At 48.5% G+C, this 14301-nt stretch overlaps 2 protein-coding genes across 4 annotated transcripts; both read right to left on the reverse strand.

Annotated features, from left to right (window-relative positions):
* Nucleotides 1-6499: 6499 nt before the first annotated feature.
* Nucleotides 6500-7824, reverse strand: LOC120674958 (anthocyanidin 5,3-O-glucosyltransferase-like). The gene is made up of 2 exons (XM_039956053.1): nucleotides 6768-7824; nucleotides 6500-6726 (listed from the first exon to the last, which is right to left on the reverse strand). Exons 1-2 carry the CDS (start codon nucleotides 7822-7824, stop codon nucleotides 6500-6502), a joined length of 1284 nt encoding a protein of 427 aa, XP_039811987.1.
* Nucleotides 7825-9036: 1212 nt separating this feature from the next.
* LOC120673675 lies at nucleotides 9037-12855 on the reverse strand. Of its 3 annotated transcripts, none has more exons than XM_039954635.1 (9): nucleotides 12119-12855; nucleotides 11194-11308; nucleotides 10998-11128; nucleotides 10603-10728; nucleotides 10403-10523; nucleotides 10225-10309; nucleotides 10007-10120; nucleotides 9875-9914; nucleotides 9037-9476 (listed from the first exon to the last, which is right to left on the reverse strand). In XM_039954635.1, the coding sequence occupies exons 1-9, from the start codon at nucleotides 12362-12364 to the stop codon at nucleotides 9321-9323; spliced, it is 1134 nt and encodes a 377-aa protein (XP_039810569.1). In that variant the 5' UTR covers nucleotides 12365-12855; the 3' UTR covers nucleotides 9037-9320. The 3 variants fall into 3 exon arrangements, with proteins under 3 accessions (XP_039810569.1, XP_039810571.1, XP_039810570.1); XM_039954637.1 differs by having other exon boundaries at nucleotides 9764-9914; XM_039954636.1 differs by having other exon boundaries at nucleotides 9041-9476; nucleotides 10998-11107.
* Nucleotides 12856-14301: the final 1446 nt, after the last annotated feature.

The raw sequence follows: 14301 nt of genomic DNA on the forward strand, positions 1-14301 counted from the left end.
TTGCACTATCAGGCTTATGGCAACATGGTGCCCCCTTATCGCCCTCAAGAGAGCCACTTCCCGTCTGACGAGGAGGTCAGTGTGCTTTTCCAGCAGCCATTTTTGCCTGGCACTCCTAGGACTCCGGACAGGCTGACTCCCGTGGCACACACTATCCATCTTGCTCTGAGGAAGAGTCTGTTGTTTAGGATAGGCTACAATGAGGGGATCACAGCTCTGTAGCAGTGGCTATTACTGTACATCATGACATGTCGAGACTTTGACCTTGTCGACTTCTTCATCTGCGAGCTAGAGGACGTGATCATGGATGGGATGACAGTTCACCGTCGCCACCCTTTCGCTCACTGGATCTGCTGGATTCTTGCCCAGCTCAATCAGAATGCTCAAATGGATGAGCTGGCGCAGTCGAGAACGCACTTCACAGTTTACTCACCTACTACTCCTCGAGATGGCCGCCGCGGCCCGAGAGGCCAGCGCAGAGCACAACAGGTTTTGGATGAGCGTGCCTTGGCTGAGGGCAGAGTTGCAGATGATCTGACAGCAGCCGAGGATGCCTCACTCGCAGCAGCAGAGGCCCAGCTCCTGCACTACTTGGACACTGACTCTAAGGACTCTGAGGATGACGAGGACTACATACCCACTGTTACCGTCCCTCGAGGTGCTCATGATGATGAGGCAGGATCCTCTGGCGCAGCCCGCACCCCTGCTCCTCCAATTACAGCTGCTCAGGTCACTCAGTCTGATTCACTCGCTGCTATTCTTTAGAGGCTCTCTGATCAGCAGGACAGATTTGCTGAAGCTCAGCTGAGCATGCAAGCCGAGCAGGCTCGCCAGCAGGAGGCCTAGACACATGTACTTGAGAGGATCCAGCAGCAGCAGGAGGCCATGAGGTTACAGCTTCAGCAGCAGTCCCAGATTCAGCAGCAGATGTTCACATTTTTCTCGGGATGCTTCGGTCAGCTGTACCGTCACACTGGACTGCCTGAGCCTCAGCTCCCTACACCCAGTAGCTCCAGTTAGACCCCACTACTCCTGCTCCACCTGCTGGTGGCTTTGTGCAGACACCCTCGGTGTCCTTCCCGATGTCACCTCTTCTTCAGACCGGGGTGTTTGCCAGCCCTGCTCCTGCTCCGCCGCCTGCTCCACAGCCCAGTGTTTGGACTGCCGAGCAGCGTGCAGAGTTCCTCAGGCAGCAGCAGGATCTGCATCAGCTACAACACCCCTCAGCTCAGTCCCTCACGTTTGAGTCACCCTCACAGCCTGAGGTGCTCCGTCCGTCTGCTGTTCGCCCTACTCAGCTAGACATGACTCCCGTCACGTCTGCTCCTCCGACGGACTCCACGGTCGTCACCGAGCAAGCTGCTACCTTTACTCCGGCTACTTCTGCTGCTCCGATGACTCCGGTCGAGCAGAAGTCCTCTTCGGCCGACGAAGACTAGATGGACGACAACGCCGACGACTCCGCCACTCAGTTCTCCACCGGACCGAGCATGAAGACCCCGTCTTCTCCAGCTCAGGACTAGATCGCCTTCCTTTTTGGTGCTTTGTTGCCAAAGGGGGAGATAGGTAGGGGAGTAGAGATAGGGGGAGCTTTATGGTTTGTGGCGTGTTTGGATCTTCATGGATTTTGTGTATGGACATGCCTTTTGGATATTGTGATTGCTCTGTGTTGACATGTCCCTACATGTGTTTTATTTCTAGTAATGCATGCTTGTTTATTGCGTTTCAATTTCATATTTTTGTATCTCTACTTTGTTTTGTCACCAATCACCAAAAAGGAGAAGATTGAAGCGCATCTAGGCCGATAGATGCTAATGGTAAGTTTCGGTGATTAATGACAACCGTATGCGACTAACATGTGTTTTGAAGGAAAAAACAATGATTAGATTAGTCTCATATGAAATATGAAATGAGACCCCTCAATTCGAAACAATCATGTGTGCCAAGGACTCAATTTCAAAGATTAAGGATCTTTATAGTCTCATGTGTCACAAGGAGATGAAAGACACTTGTTTTAGCTAGGTTTTATAGTTTCTAGTTCTTGACCGTACTACTAAGAGGGGTTCGTAAGTTAGTAGCTTGACCAAAATTGAGTTGGCCTTAGAAATCTTGCACACTCGCTCAAAAACTGCCCAAGATAGTCAAAAGAAGTTGACACAACACTTGGAAGAAGAAACAATCGAAGTTACATTCAACTCCAAGTCAATTCAGCTGAAAATCAAGAAAAACTGCAGCACCGGTTTAATCGATGCCTTATCATCTGTGCATCCGACGTTTGGCGGAAGTTCCGACGCCCCTGTCGGTCTATCTTCTCTGGATACAAGGGGAAATCAAGTCAACAATCTTTATAGCACCGGTTGAACCGATGGTCCCAACTCCCAAGTAAAGCACCAGTGCATTAGATGTACTTTGTTCTAGAGAGCATATTTGGTGGACGTCAACTCGTCTTCAGCACCGGTTGAACCGACGCTTCAGAATCAACCATCGGTGCATTGGATGTAGTATGTTCCAGAAAGCTTGTTTTAGTTCATCAGTGAACCTCTTCAGCACCGGTTGAACCGATGACCCTACAGAGCATGCACCGGTGCAATGACGCAAGCCTGGATACTGTGTCAGAACCCCCAACGGCTACTATTTGGACACAGAGAGACCGGTTGAACCGACATTTCAATTTCTCACCCGTCGGTTCTTCCGATGGTCACGATTTTTCTGCAGTGGACTTCCAACGGCTATGTGACCCTCTCCACTACATATAAGGGCACCCCCTTGCTCATTTTAACTGCCTTTGACGCATTGAATACCTGAGGCCACCCTAGAGAAGAAGAGAGTGCTTTGAGCAAAAGGGTGAAGATCTAGTGCATTGATTGTGCTCCAACCTTGAAGAATTCAACATCTGCAAGTGTAGCAAGTGTGCTTGAGGTAGGGCCAACTGAGTGTAGGTCAAGTGAAGGCTTAGGAGCTTGTTACTCTTGGTGTTTGACGGCACCTAGCCGGTCTCGGTGATCGGGAGGTTCTTGATGAGCTCTTGCAGTTTGTGGGAGCCCCAAGACAAGAAGTTTGTACACGGTGTGAAGCTCGCCGTTCCGGAGATGGAGAAGAAACATTCTTAGTGATTACTTGCTCCTTAGTGAAGCAAGGGAGCGATACCCTTGTGTGGGTGCTCCAACGTGGATTAGGGGGGAGCGTCAACTTCTCGATACCACGGGAAAAAATCAAGTTGTCTCGTGTCCTTCGCATTTACATTCAAGCATTAAATTTTCTTTATTGTGATCTTACTCTTCCTTGCTTGTTTGTTTGACTAGGACAATGGCATAATAGTTTGACCTCTTGACTAGAACTTGTTCTTACTAGTGTGATTCTTTCTAGGAAAGATGATTATGTTAGTATGTTCTCCTACCTAAGGACTCTTTGCTAGTGTGCTCTAGTCATTAGATTTTAAATTTGTAGATTGGGCAATACTAGTCTAGGTTAAAGACTACCAAAAAATTAAAAAAAGTCTCAATTCAACCCCTTTGCCTCGATCCTTTCACAGCCAGTGCTGCAGCAGCCATGCAACCAGAAAAAATGGCGCTAACTTGTTGCAATAACAAATAGTAGCAGTAAAATAAGGATCCAATTTCAAATCTGCAGCTCCAATCAATTGACGCCAATCAAATCTGCAGTGTTCCACATAAATGACAGCTAGCTGCAACCGAGCGGCTGGGAAGCCACTGCAGCTTCTTGGGCCTACAGCCGAGCGGCTAGGCTGTGCACCTGCAGCTGCAGCTGGTGGATTTAGCTGAAGCGAGCAGACTCTAAATACGACATGTAAATGAAATTATAGAGAGTAATTCACAAAAAATAATTGACCCCAAAAGGATAATAGTGCATGCGCATCCACAAGGTCCATGTCCACCATTGGGGATTGAAAGAGCAACACAAGTCCCTAGGCTTGTAGCTTTTCTCAAAACTTTCTGTTCTCATTACTCTTATTTTATCTGTCCACCAGTAAATATACGATGTCGAAAGGTTGTTTAATAAAAAAATACAGGTGTTCACCAATCTGCTTCTTGGATCCTGGCCCTCCAAATTCACGGAGCGGCAGCCTCCGAGCAACACCAAATCCACTCTCTGTCTGCTCTTGTGCCGCTTGGGCAGCCCTTGAGCCTGCGCTCTCTCTAACTAGAAGCATCTCTTTTTAGTGAATCTCGTCTAGGGATAGTAACGGTACGAACTCATTGGGTTTACCAATCCCAAACCCATATCCGTGGATAAAAAATCTGGCTGTTAAGAAACCCACGACCTGTCATGGGCATGATTTTGCATCCAAACCCTGCTCGCTAGGGTTTTGAGCGACCCGCGGGTCGCCCTTGCCTGAAAGGACCACTGGCCGGCGGTGTTGGTAGTGGGGTGGAGATCGAGCCGAGAGGTCGTCCGCGCTGTGCATGAAGGCGCCAAGGCGGACGAGCGAGCACGCAGCCATCCGCCGAACGTGGTGGGCTAGCGCGGAGCGCTCGCGCAGGGTACGTGCGAGGAAGGCGCACGAACGCTGCTAGGGTGCCAGGCGGGCGAGCAAGCGCGGGCACACGTGTGGCTACGAGGCATGTGCGGTCGGGTGGGTGAGCAAGCGCAGAGCGCGAGCGAGCGGCCTGGCAGGCGAGCTAGTGCGAAGCACGAGCGTGCGGCCGGGCAGGCGAGCCAGCGCTAGACCGAATCTGAGGGGAAGGGAGGTTAGATTAGGGTTTGGGTGTGATTCTGATCTTATATACTTGAGTAGCTAGACCCAATTAGTTGGGCGGAGATATAAAATTAGAAGCATGTTTACTTGATGGATTGGATTTTAGAAACCATGGGTCTACATGTTCGGATTTTATATTCCCAGATCCGTGCCTACAAATTCGATTGGTCTGACATTTTGCCCATAAGCAGATCACGTCGAGATATTAATCCAGAAACATATCCTAATAGAGCACAAACCCATCAAATTTTGAGTTTCGGGTACCGCTGCCATTCCGGGCACTCGTGCTGGAGACCGGACACTAGCAATGTCGCTGGTTACGTCAACCCAGGTCCGGGGGGGGGGGGGGGGGGGGTCCATCTGATCCTCTCTGGAGGATTGGAGGCTAATTTGTGCACGCCTGACGGTCGATCCTGATTCCTGATCAACGGCCTGCTTCGCCAGTATAGCTCAAGTTACAGCCACAGAGGATCCCGTTGGTGCAGTTCTTCCTATGATGCTGGGTCCCACGATGAGTATCTAACCAACAAATTAGTGCCACGTTAGTAGATGATGTTTGAATTGATTAACATGATGTACAATTGGGCTCTCTAACATATTCGAACCATTCACAGTTCAAAGAGATCAACATGTGTAGCTAGCAGGAAGCATTCAATCTTACTATTACTAATTAGATGCTCTTTTAAAGTCTTCACGTGAAGCCAGGATCCTAGGTGGACTATCTAAAAAATAGAGAAATTCTATAAATTCTCACAAAAATCATAAACATCTAACCATCAATCTAACAACTCTAATTATAATAGCCATCAGATCTGTTATCTTTCCTTATAAATTACACACATCTGTTATTATGAAAATAGACTAAAGTAACCCTTAAATATGTATCTAATTTACCCACCTATGCTATTATTAAAAAAACTAAAGTAACTCCCTAATCTTCGTGTAAATTATCCACATATGCTATTATAATACAAATAGCCCCTAAATTTGCATATAAATTATCCAATTGTATCATTATTAGAAGTTAAATGACTCCTAAAATCTGAATTTAAATTATAGAATTATAATAAATATTAAAGTATAAATATAAAAATCTAAATTACAATTCTTATCATTACTAATATTATTGTTTATATAAAAATACTAACCACGATGTGTCACTATGTCTTTATGTACGATGGAAGAGATAAGACTACCAGTTTACAAACAAATAGTTCAACTAAATATATATATCGAATACATGTTGAGCTGGGATGCAAAATAAAATCTATTGTAACTAAATAGTGATAGATAGATATTTTAGAGTATGTGTTAGAGTATTTAATTGATGAAAAAGAACGTGAGATACGTAATTATAATTATTGACCTTATTCTTATATTAATTTTAATTAGCCCGTGCAGGAGCACGGGTTGATAGGCTAGTTATCGATAATTAACATTCACACAATTGAACTGGTTTTATTTTTTGCCTAAAGATTGCTGGTACAAATGGGTGTTCTACAGTAGTGATGCAAAACACACATTTCAATGTGACAAGGGTACAAAGCAAACAAAATCCTATGCGCTACTACTAGGTATGGAAACGGATTTGGATATCTCGAATATCACGGTCCGTTTTCATCGTAGGGGATGAAAACTGGAAGAAAATAGAAAAACGAATATCTGTAATATCTGAATTCGTTTCCACCCTTAGATACTACCATACCGTATATCGATAGAGTTTTACAAACTATTCAGGAATTCAACAAAAGCAGCACGAGATGAGCCTCCTTCGCTCAAAGCTTAGACCGCACTGCGCTTCTCCGCCGTGGCACGCTCCCGAAGGGTCCTTCCTCCCTCGGATTCCACGACCCACCTGACCTTCGCCTCCACTGCCTCTGCCTTCACTACCTCTTCGTCGTAGCCCCTCAGCACAACTCCAAGCTTCATCTCTTCCACGATGAGCACCTTGTTCAGCCTCTGTTCCGCGTACAACGGCCAACACAGCAGCGGCAGCCCCGCCGTGATCCCTTCCAGCGTCGAGTTCCACCCGCAGTGGGCATGAAGGCACCAGTCGTCCTGTGGCCGAGCACCTCCACCTGCGGCGCCCAGGACCTGACGACGAGCCCCTGGTGCTTCGTCCTTTCCAAGAATCCTTCGGGGAGGAGCGCGTCGAGGTCTGGCTCAGGGCCAGGGAGCGGGTCGCCAAAATTCTGCTCCTCGCTGCGCGGGCTCCGCACGACCCAGAGGAACCTCTGCTCCGACTTCTCCAGGCCGACGGCGATCTCCTGGAGCTGCTTCTTGGGGAACGTGCCCCTGCTCCCGAATGAGAGGAACACGACGCTGCTGTCCGGTTGCGCGTCCAGCCACTCGAGGCACTCGTGCTTCTCGTCTCCGCCCTCCGTGACCAGCGGCCCAACACAGTAGACCGGTGGTGTCGGGCGGCCGGGGACGCACGCCCCGTCCCTGAGGGCGTGCACTGCACGCGCTCCCAGCGACTCGTACGTGTTGACAAGAATCCCATTGGACTCTGGCATCCTCTCGAACAGGCGAACAAAGACCCGGGTGGCGTCGTCGTCGTCGAGTACAATTTTTGGGAGATCCGCAGCTCTAAATGGAGGCGCGCCTGGGAGGCTGAGCGGCGAGTCTCCGAGCTCCGCGAAGCTCCTGCCCATGTTGGCGACCACGCTGGAAAGGTTGAGGTAGATTGCAAGGATAGTGGCGCCGGAGGCGAAGAAGAAGTAGGCAGGTATGCCGAGTTCGGTGGCGACGTCCAGCGATCCGGCGCAGAACATGTCGAGCACGAGCGCGCGGACCGCCGGGAGCGAGCGGAGGAAGTCGCGGAGCGGCGCGTCAATGAGGCGGTGGCGGTCGAACATGTCGCGCGGGGCTTCCTCTTCGGCCGGACAGGGCGGCGGCAGCAGCACGTGGAAGGTGATGGACGGGTTGGCGGCGGCGGCGCGGGCGACCTCGGCGGAGAAGCTGGTGGCCGGCTCTTCCTGCGGCTTGACGAGGGCGACGGTGACGGCGACGCCGTGCTGGACGAACAGCTGGGACAGCTGGACCATCGGCGTGAGGTGGCCGATGCCGCCGAGACCCGAGTAGAGAACCACGGTCGCCTTGTCCATCGCCGAACGGCCTGCTTCTCGAGTCGTGCGTGCGTGAGAGAGGTCAGAGGTGATGGAGCAGGGAAGACGCTAGAACGTTTGGGCTGTGTGTTGCGAAAAGTATGCGAAAAATATCTGCGAAAAGCACTGTAGTATTTTTCATTTGTATATGATAAATATTGTTCTACCATAGGTTAATTAGGCTCAAAAGATTCATCTCGCAACGTACATCAAAACTATGCAATTAGTTTTTTTATTTACCTATATTTAGTACTTCATGCATGAGTCATTTGCTATATTTAATATTTCGATATGATTTCGATGTGATGGAAAATTTAAAAAGTTTGGAGCTGGGGAACTAAACACAGCCTTGGTTGGTGACGGTTTGCGTTTTTGTCTCGTGTCTCGAGTGGTGCGGTGGTGGATTTGTTTTGGTGGCTGGTGGGGGACTGGGGGTCGCAGCCTGGCAAGGGAGTAGTTCCCACATGTTATCCACTGGGTCTAGAGTCTAGACATGAGCGGTTGAGAGCATGGTGGAAGAGATGAGCGGTTGAGAGCAGAGGTTGAACAACGGCCTACAAATGAGCTGTCTAATTTTACCGCATTATGTACAACCAACAAATAGCTCACAGGTATAATAATTTAACTAAAACACAGAATAAATTATTAATGTTAGGCCCACTTCTTTCTTTCACAAAGTTTTTTTTGAAACATATGCATCAGCTGGCTACAAGCTAAGGGCATCTCCAACCCACATACATCTATTGTCTGTAAGTTTTGGTAATTAGCAACACAGACAACTTAGCAGATAGTTTCTCCAATCCACAGACAGCTGCTGTCTATTTGACTGTTTAATGCTTGAAATCTAACCCATGAGCAACCATAAATATCATTTGTGTAGACTATTATGCGGCTCCTGTGCTATGTACAGTATTTGGGTATTAGCATTAGTATTATTTTTTAAAAAAATTGCATCAGTATCACTAGTTAGGGACAAGTGTGCCACTGTGCCTCCTCCTTAATATTGGGCCGTCCTTTTATGTCTGTAAACCACACATGGTGGTCACAAAAAATTACGAAATGAAAATGACACGACTTGGGTTTGTAACTTAAACACACACCAGTGACTACTTCGAAAACGCTGCAAAGCATAGATATTAAGCAAATTCGCGTGCTCTACATAAACATCGTCAATCCAAATATGAACAGAAACTACCAGTGGATAACGCAAAGGGCAGGACGAAATTAAGTTACCTTAACCAGGCTGAGATTGTATTCAGCACACATGGTCATCCACTCATTCCTGCACCAATGTACACCGCCTCTCTGAGTTTACAGGCTACGATGAGCACCCTCCATAATTCTGGGATATCAGTCATCCAGCAAGTCCAAACTTGCAAAGGTTACAGTGCGCAGCTGCATTACAGGAAATCAACAACACGCTATGTTTGTTTAACCATCTCAAAAGACCGGAGTGGCTCAATGATTAAGCAGCATATGTAATTTCCCCGCCTATCTCACTGCCTGAACCACCATCTCTGGATCGCAGAAATGGGTGTCTGGAGGAATGGGCAATAGCGGTGGATGTATGGATTTACAATCCTCCCAATTTTCGCCCAGGCGCTCTGGTGATAGCTGGATGTCACTGGAGCATGGTACATCAGCTTCAACACCTGCACATTATACAACCATGTGGAAGACACTGGTAAGTGATGCAATAAAAAATGCAGCGGGTGCTGACTGTTGATATAAGTAGCTTAGAAAGGAGCAGCAATGCACCTGAAAGCTGATAGCTAAATAATAACCTACTTGCTATTGCCAACCAGATGGTAACCAGTTGTTGATGGACAAAAAGCAGGGCAGAAGATATATATATTGAATTTCTTGGATTAGAATGATACAGAAAACAATGTAAATCACTACATATGGCCTGAGGTACACAGAGGTTAGGAATTATTACATGCAGTGAAACAGCACAGGTGACGTCGTACTAATCCCTCAGCTATCCAGTGCATGGAAATAAGAGATGAAATGCAAAAAGGGAAGGCTGAATGTTTGGAGGATAACTCACCTGCCAGTACATGAACGTCTGAATTATGCTACGGCGCCACCTGCAACATTAAAAAAAAGTACAGGTCAAAATCTGCAATTATTCAGACAAAATTAAAATTTCAGAATTATCTGGATAACTGAATAAACGTACGAGAACAATGATATGATCAGGAGAAAGTCCAAGGCGATTTCAGCATTTGAACTAAGGAGGCTCAGTGTAGTATTGTTTGTCTCTACCCAAAGACAAGGTTCTTCCAAGTATCTCCTGAAAAAGAAATCAATACAGCATTGAGAAATGGACACTGGGTACCGGTTGCAACTTGTGAGGATATAGAAACAAACTTCACAGCTAGTGGAGCATGCAGTTACGTGTAGAAAGAGGATCGAGCGAAATTATGCTTTAGGAATCTGGCTACATGATCAAGTGCCCAGCAGAGCACAGGTAGTGCAGCAACTGTTACAAATATAAAATTATAAGCAGAAGCATAAAGCAACAAAAAAGGAGATATCGGGGTCACGAACTTGCAAGAGAAAAAGTGCATCTTACTCTTTAAGTGCAATTGAGATGTGAAGAGCATAGAAGAGAACATTAAATGGATAAAATCCTTGGTTGCAAGTACAGACTGTAACCAAGCCTGAATTGCTGGCATGTTCCATGCTCTTGGTTTCTTTACACAAAAAGGAACATCTGATCAAAGTCCCTCCAGGTAAAAAAAATATTCATTCTTCAGATAGGCAGGCACTTACCCCATAAGTACTGTATAGAGAATATCCCGAGGATAATATTGTTCCCAGTAATGAAAGTTTGCAAGTTCTGTCAGCAAGGTGTTTTGGAAGAATTGGAAGCATTCCCAGACCAGCAACTACAAGTACCTGAAAATAATAATTTGATCACGCCCAAGTATATAGCACGTGCAAGGTTAATGTCCAAAAAAGAGTAGCAGGACCAAGATACCAAAAATAAATAAAAACGTGACAGGTTGATGGCTCAGAGATTGATGCCATGTCCACAAGGATTACCGAAATAGGCGAAATTATAGAATCAAACAGAACAATGGAACATCTTCTACGGTTCTACCAGCAGGTCTTTTAGGCATACATAAAAACCCGTTACCAAAAAGGAAAGGTGGCTTATTGCTTACCCAGGCATTGATGGAGAAATGTATAGTCCGTGCATCAAACCGTAAAGGGTTGACAGCACTATCCGTTTGTGTTGGCGGTGGCCGCGGTGGTGCTGACCTCGAAGTAGATCCTGCACATGAAATGGACTCAGCTAACAGATAGATGTGAATGATGGATCCTATGGTCAGTAAAAAGCTCAAAAAGTACATGCTTTACCTGAGTTACGAGCCCTGAGATTCTCATTGGATGGCGATGATGAAGACCTTACATCTGGCCTGTTCTGTTGAGTGGAACCGGTGAATGACATTGGCTCAACCACCAGATCACGGTCCTGTGAAAATAAAAGAAGAAATAAAATGCATGAACCACTGTATTGATTCATTCTTTAGTGTCACACAAGTGGTAATATTAACTAAAATGATAAGCAAACACAATGGCAAGAATTTGTGTGCTCATTTTGTTAGCTTTATGTACAAACAAGCTTCTTCTATGGCTCTGCCTGAATGGTTGTATAAGAATATCCTGATTGAACTCATAGATGGCTTGTATATACAGCATAAACTAAGAAAGTAAGAATGGACATGTTGCACATCCGTCATCAGGAATAAAAAAACTTGAAGGAGATGAAGTTCAAGTTTCAAAATGCTTGCTAGACTGTCTGTAACAGGACGAACAAATTACTGGAAACCTAGTTGTGGCACCAAGTTCATTGCACATCATAGCTTACTATCAAGTGGAAATAACATCCAGGGTTCGAAGCAAGGACTGCATCGAAACGAACATGTGGCCTTCAAGGAAGGACAGCCTACATTAAGCAATCAGGTCGCAACGGGCAACCCATCTGCAATACTGCCGTCGCCAGTGAAGCAAGCAGCGTGCCGCGGCAGATCCTAGTTCCTAGTACCGAACAAGCTCAATTCAACAAGCTTAAACAACCCCAGCATATGTACCCAGAACGACCGCGCTTCCGTACGGAAAGCGCGTCAGATCCTACTAGTACCCAACGCGGAAGGACGGCTCGAGGAACAGCGGCAGCAGGGGAAGGAATTGAGGAATCGAAGCTAGGAGAGGAGAGCCGTGGGCAAGGGCGACGGCAGCAGGCAGCAGGCAGCAGCTATCGAGTGGGTCGGTGGGTACTCACGATGTATCGCTGGTAGAACTTGCGCTTGTAGTGGTCGATGACGTCGGGGCGGGAGGCAAGGTTCGGCGGCACGAGGATGTTGGACCAGTAGCCGGACCAGCGCGCGTCGCCCTCGTAGTCGTACACCGCCGCCGCCGCCCGCTTCTGCGCCTGCTCCGCGTCCGCCCCGGACCCCGCCATCGCCGGGGCTGGAGCGCCTGGGGTTGTGGTTTTCGCCCACAATCCTGCCTGCGGGTTCGGGACCATCCGGTTGACAGCTTAACGGGTGAGTGGCCCGCTATGACCCGATCGGACGGCACATATTGTGTCTTGGCTGGATCCGACGGCTCGAAGGTTAGCGGGTGACGTGGCCCGATCCGCTGCCCGTCTTTTGGTGCGCGAATCGTATTGTAAGATAAGATACGCGGTGAATTGACCACCGGTGCGGCGGGGGAGCTTGACGGCGGCGACGCATCAACGGGAATGGAATCCGCCGGCGATGCGCCTCTGCAAACCAACACCGTCGGGATGAATTTCCAGCTGCCGCCGTACCTGCCTTCCGCGCCGGCTGCGTGACGCAGGCGGTGCCGCGGCGGCCGGCTTCCTCCTTCCGCGCTTTCTCCTTCTCTGCTACCACGGCACGCGCCAAAAATCCCCCGCTCGCAGCGGATCCGTCTCTGCCGACGACTGCTTGGGAACGGAGCTACAACGCGTGTGCCTCCTGCTGGCAATTCCTTGGAGCTCGCGCTCAAACCATCGCCTCCCCACGTGACAGTGTGGCCTTCTGCTTGTGATAGGAGGGGATTTTTTGCAAATCGACCTCCAAACCGACGGCAAATCGATGCCCGTTGGAGCACCCATTTTTCTTCTCTCCTCTTCTCTTTTTTAATGAACGAACAACACTCGACGAGTGTGTTTCTATTGATACAACAGAAAAAATACAAGATTATGTCCCTAGAAGGCCATGATCAAAAAAAAGAAAAACATCACAGTAACAACACTGGCGGGTTGGATTGGGGCATCAACACACGCCAAACTCAACTCGACTCAACTCAGGCTGGTCGGATTGGGACGTCGACACAAGCCACACCACATGTCTCAAACGAGACAACTCAGTCCGGTCGGAATGGGACATCGACGCGGACAATATACAGGGCAACAGAGGCAGAAAAGAAGCATAGCCGCTGCGGCAAACAACCTTTCACATCTTCTGAAGTCGCCGTCGAGTCATGGCCCCAAGTCGAAGGGAAACGAGAGAAACGGATAACACCGCACCGACAACCACCGCCATGCGGGACCTGCTGTCGTAGTGCCGTTGCAACATCGTACATCATCTGGCAAAGTAGAACCACCGAACGCGGACTGCACGCAGGCCACCTCGCAGTAGTCGCCACGAAAACACAACGAGCGGGGTCTCGCCACATCCGTCGTTGGACTCCTCCTCGCTCTCGTCGCCTCGCCGAAGACACCGCACGCGGGGGCCTCGCCACTTCCGCCACAGTACTCCGAGTCGCGGATTCGTTTATAATGTCGCCACCAGGATGAAGAACAATGATGCATCTCGACAGCCGAACCACACCCTTCGAATGACAGCATCTCGTTGCGAAGCCCGTGTACCAGCCACCGCCGCCATGGTACCAAACCAAGTTGTCGCTAGCACCGTCTTCCGACGATGTATCACACCGGAGTCGCCGAGCAAGGTAGAACGACCCGCCGTAGTCCATGGCAAGCCAAGCTGTCCTATGACGTTGGTGTTGCAAGCACCGTCCTTTGAAGCAGTCCCACGCCGCACTGACGATTGCCAGGCAATGCCAGCCGCCGCGGTCCGCTGCAAGCAGTCCAAAACCAACGTCCATACGATAACTCCTGGCCTTCAACATGATTTCGGTCGCCACCACTGAATTCAACAACCCCCTTTGAGCTTGTCACTTGCACGAGCTGCTCCGCCAAGCCACCGTATCCACCGGCTAACCAAGATGGGTCTCCACAACGACGCCTCCAAAAAGGTAGCGACGCCAATGACGCCGCCGTCGCTCGTCCCACAAGTGGACAAGGCAAAAATGATGTGGCAACTCTTACAGCCTACATACATAGTTACATCATCTTATTGCTATGAGTCCTTTGCATCTGCATTACTGCGGAGGAAACTTATCCGGCTAGGAATCATCTACACATATTTTTCAAGCAAGAAAAGAAACATATCT

This window comes from Panicum virgatum, chromosome 5N (assembly GCF_016808335.1).
Source record: "Panicum virgatum strain AP13 chromosome 5N, P.virgatum_v5, whole genome shotgun sequence".
Lineage (NCBI taxonomy): Eukaryota > Viridiplantae > Streptophyta > Magnoliopsida > Poales > Poaceae > Panicum > Panicum virgatum.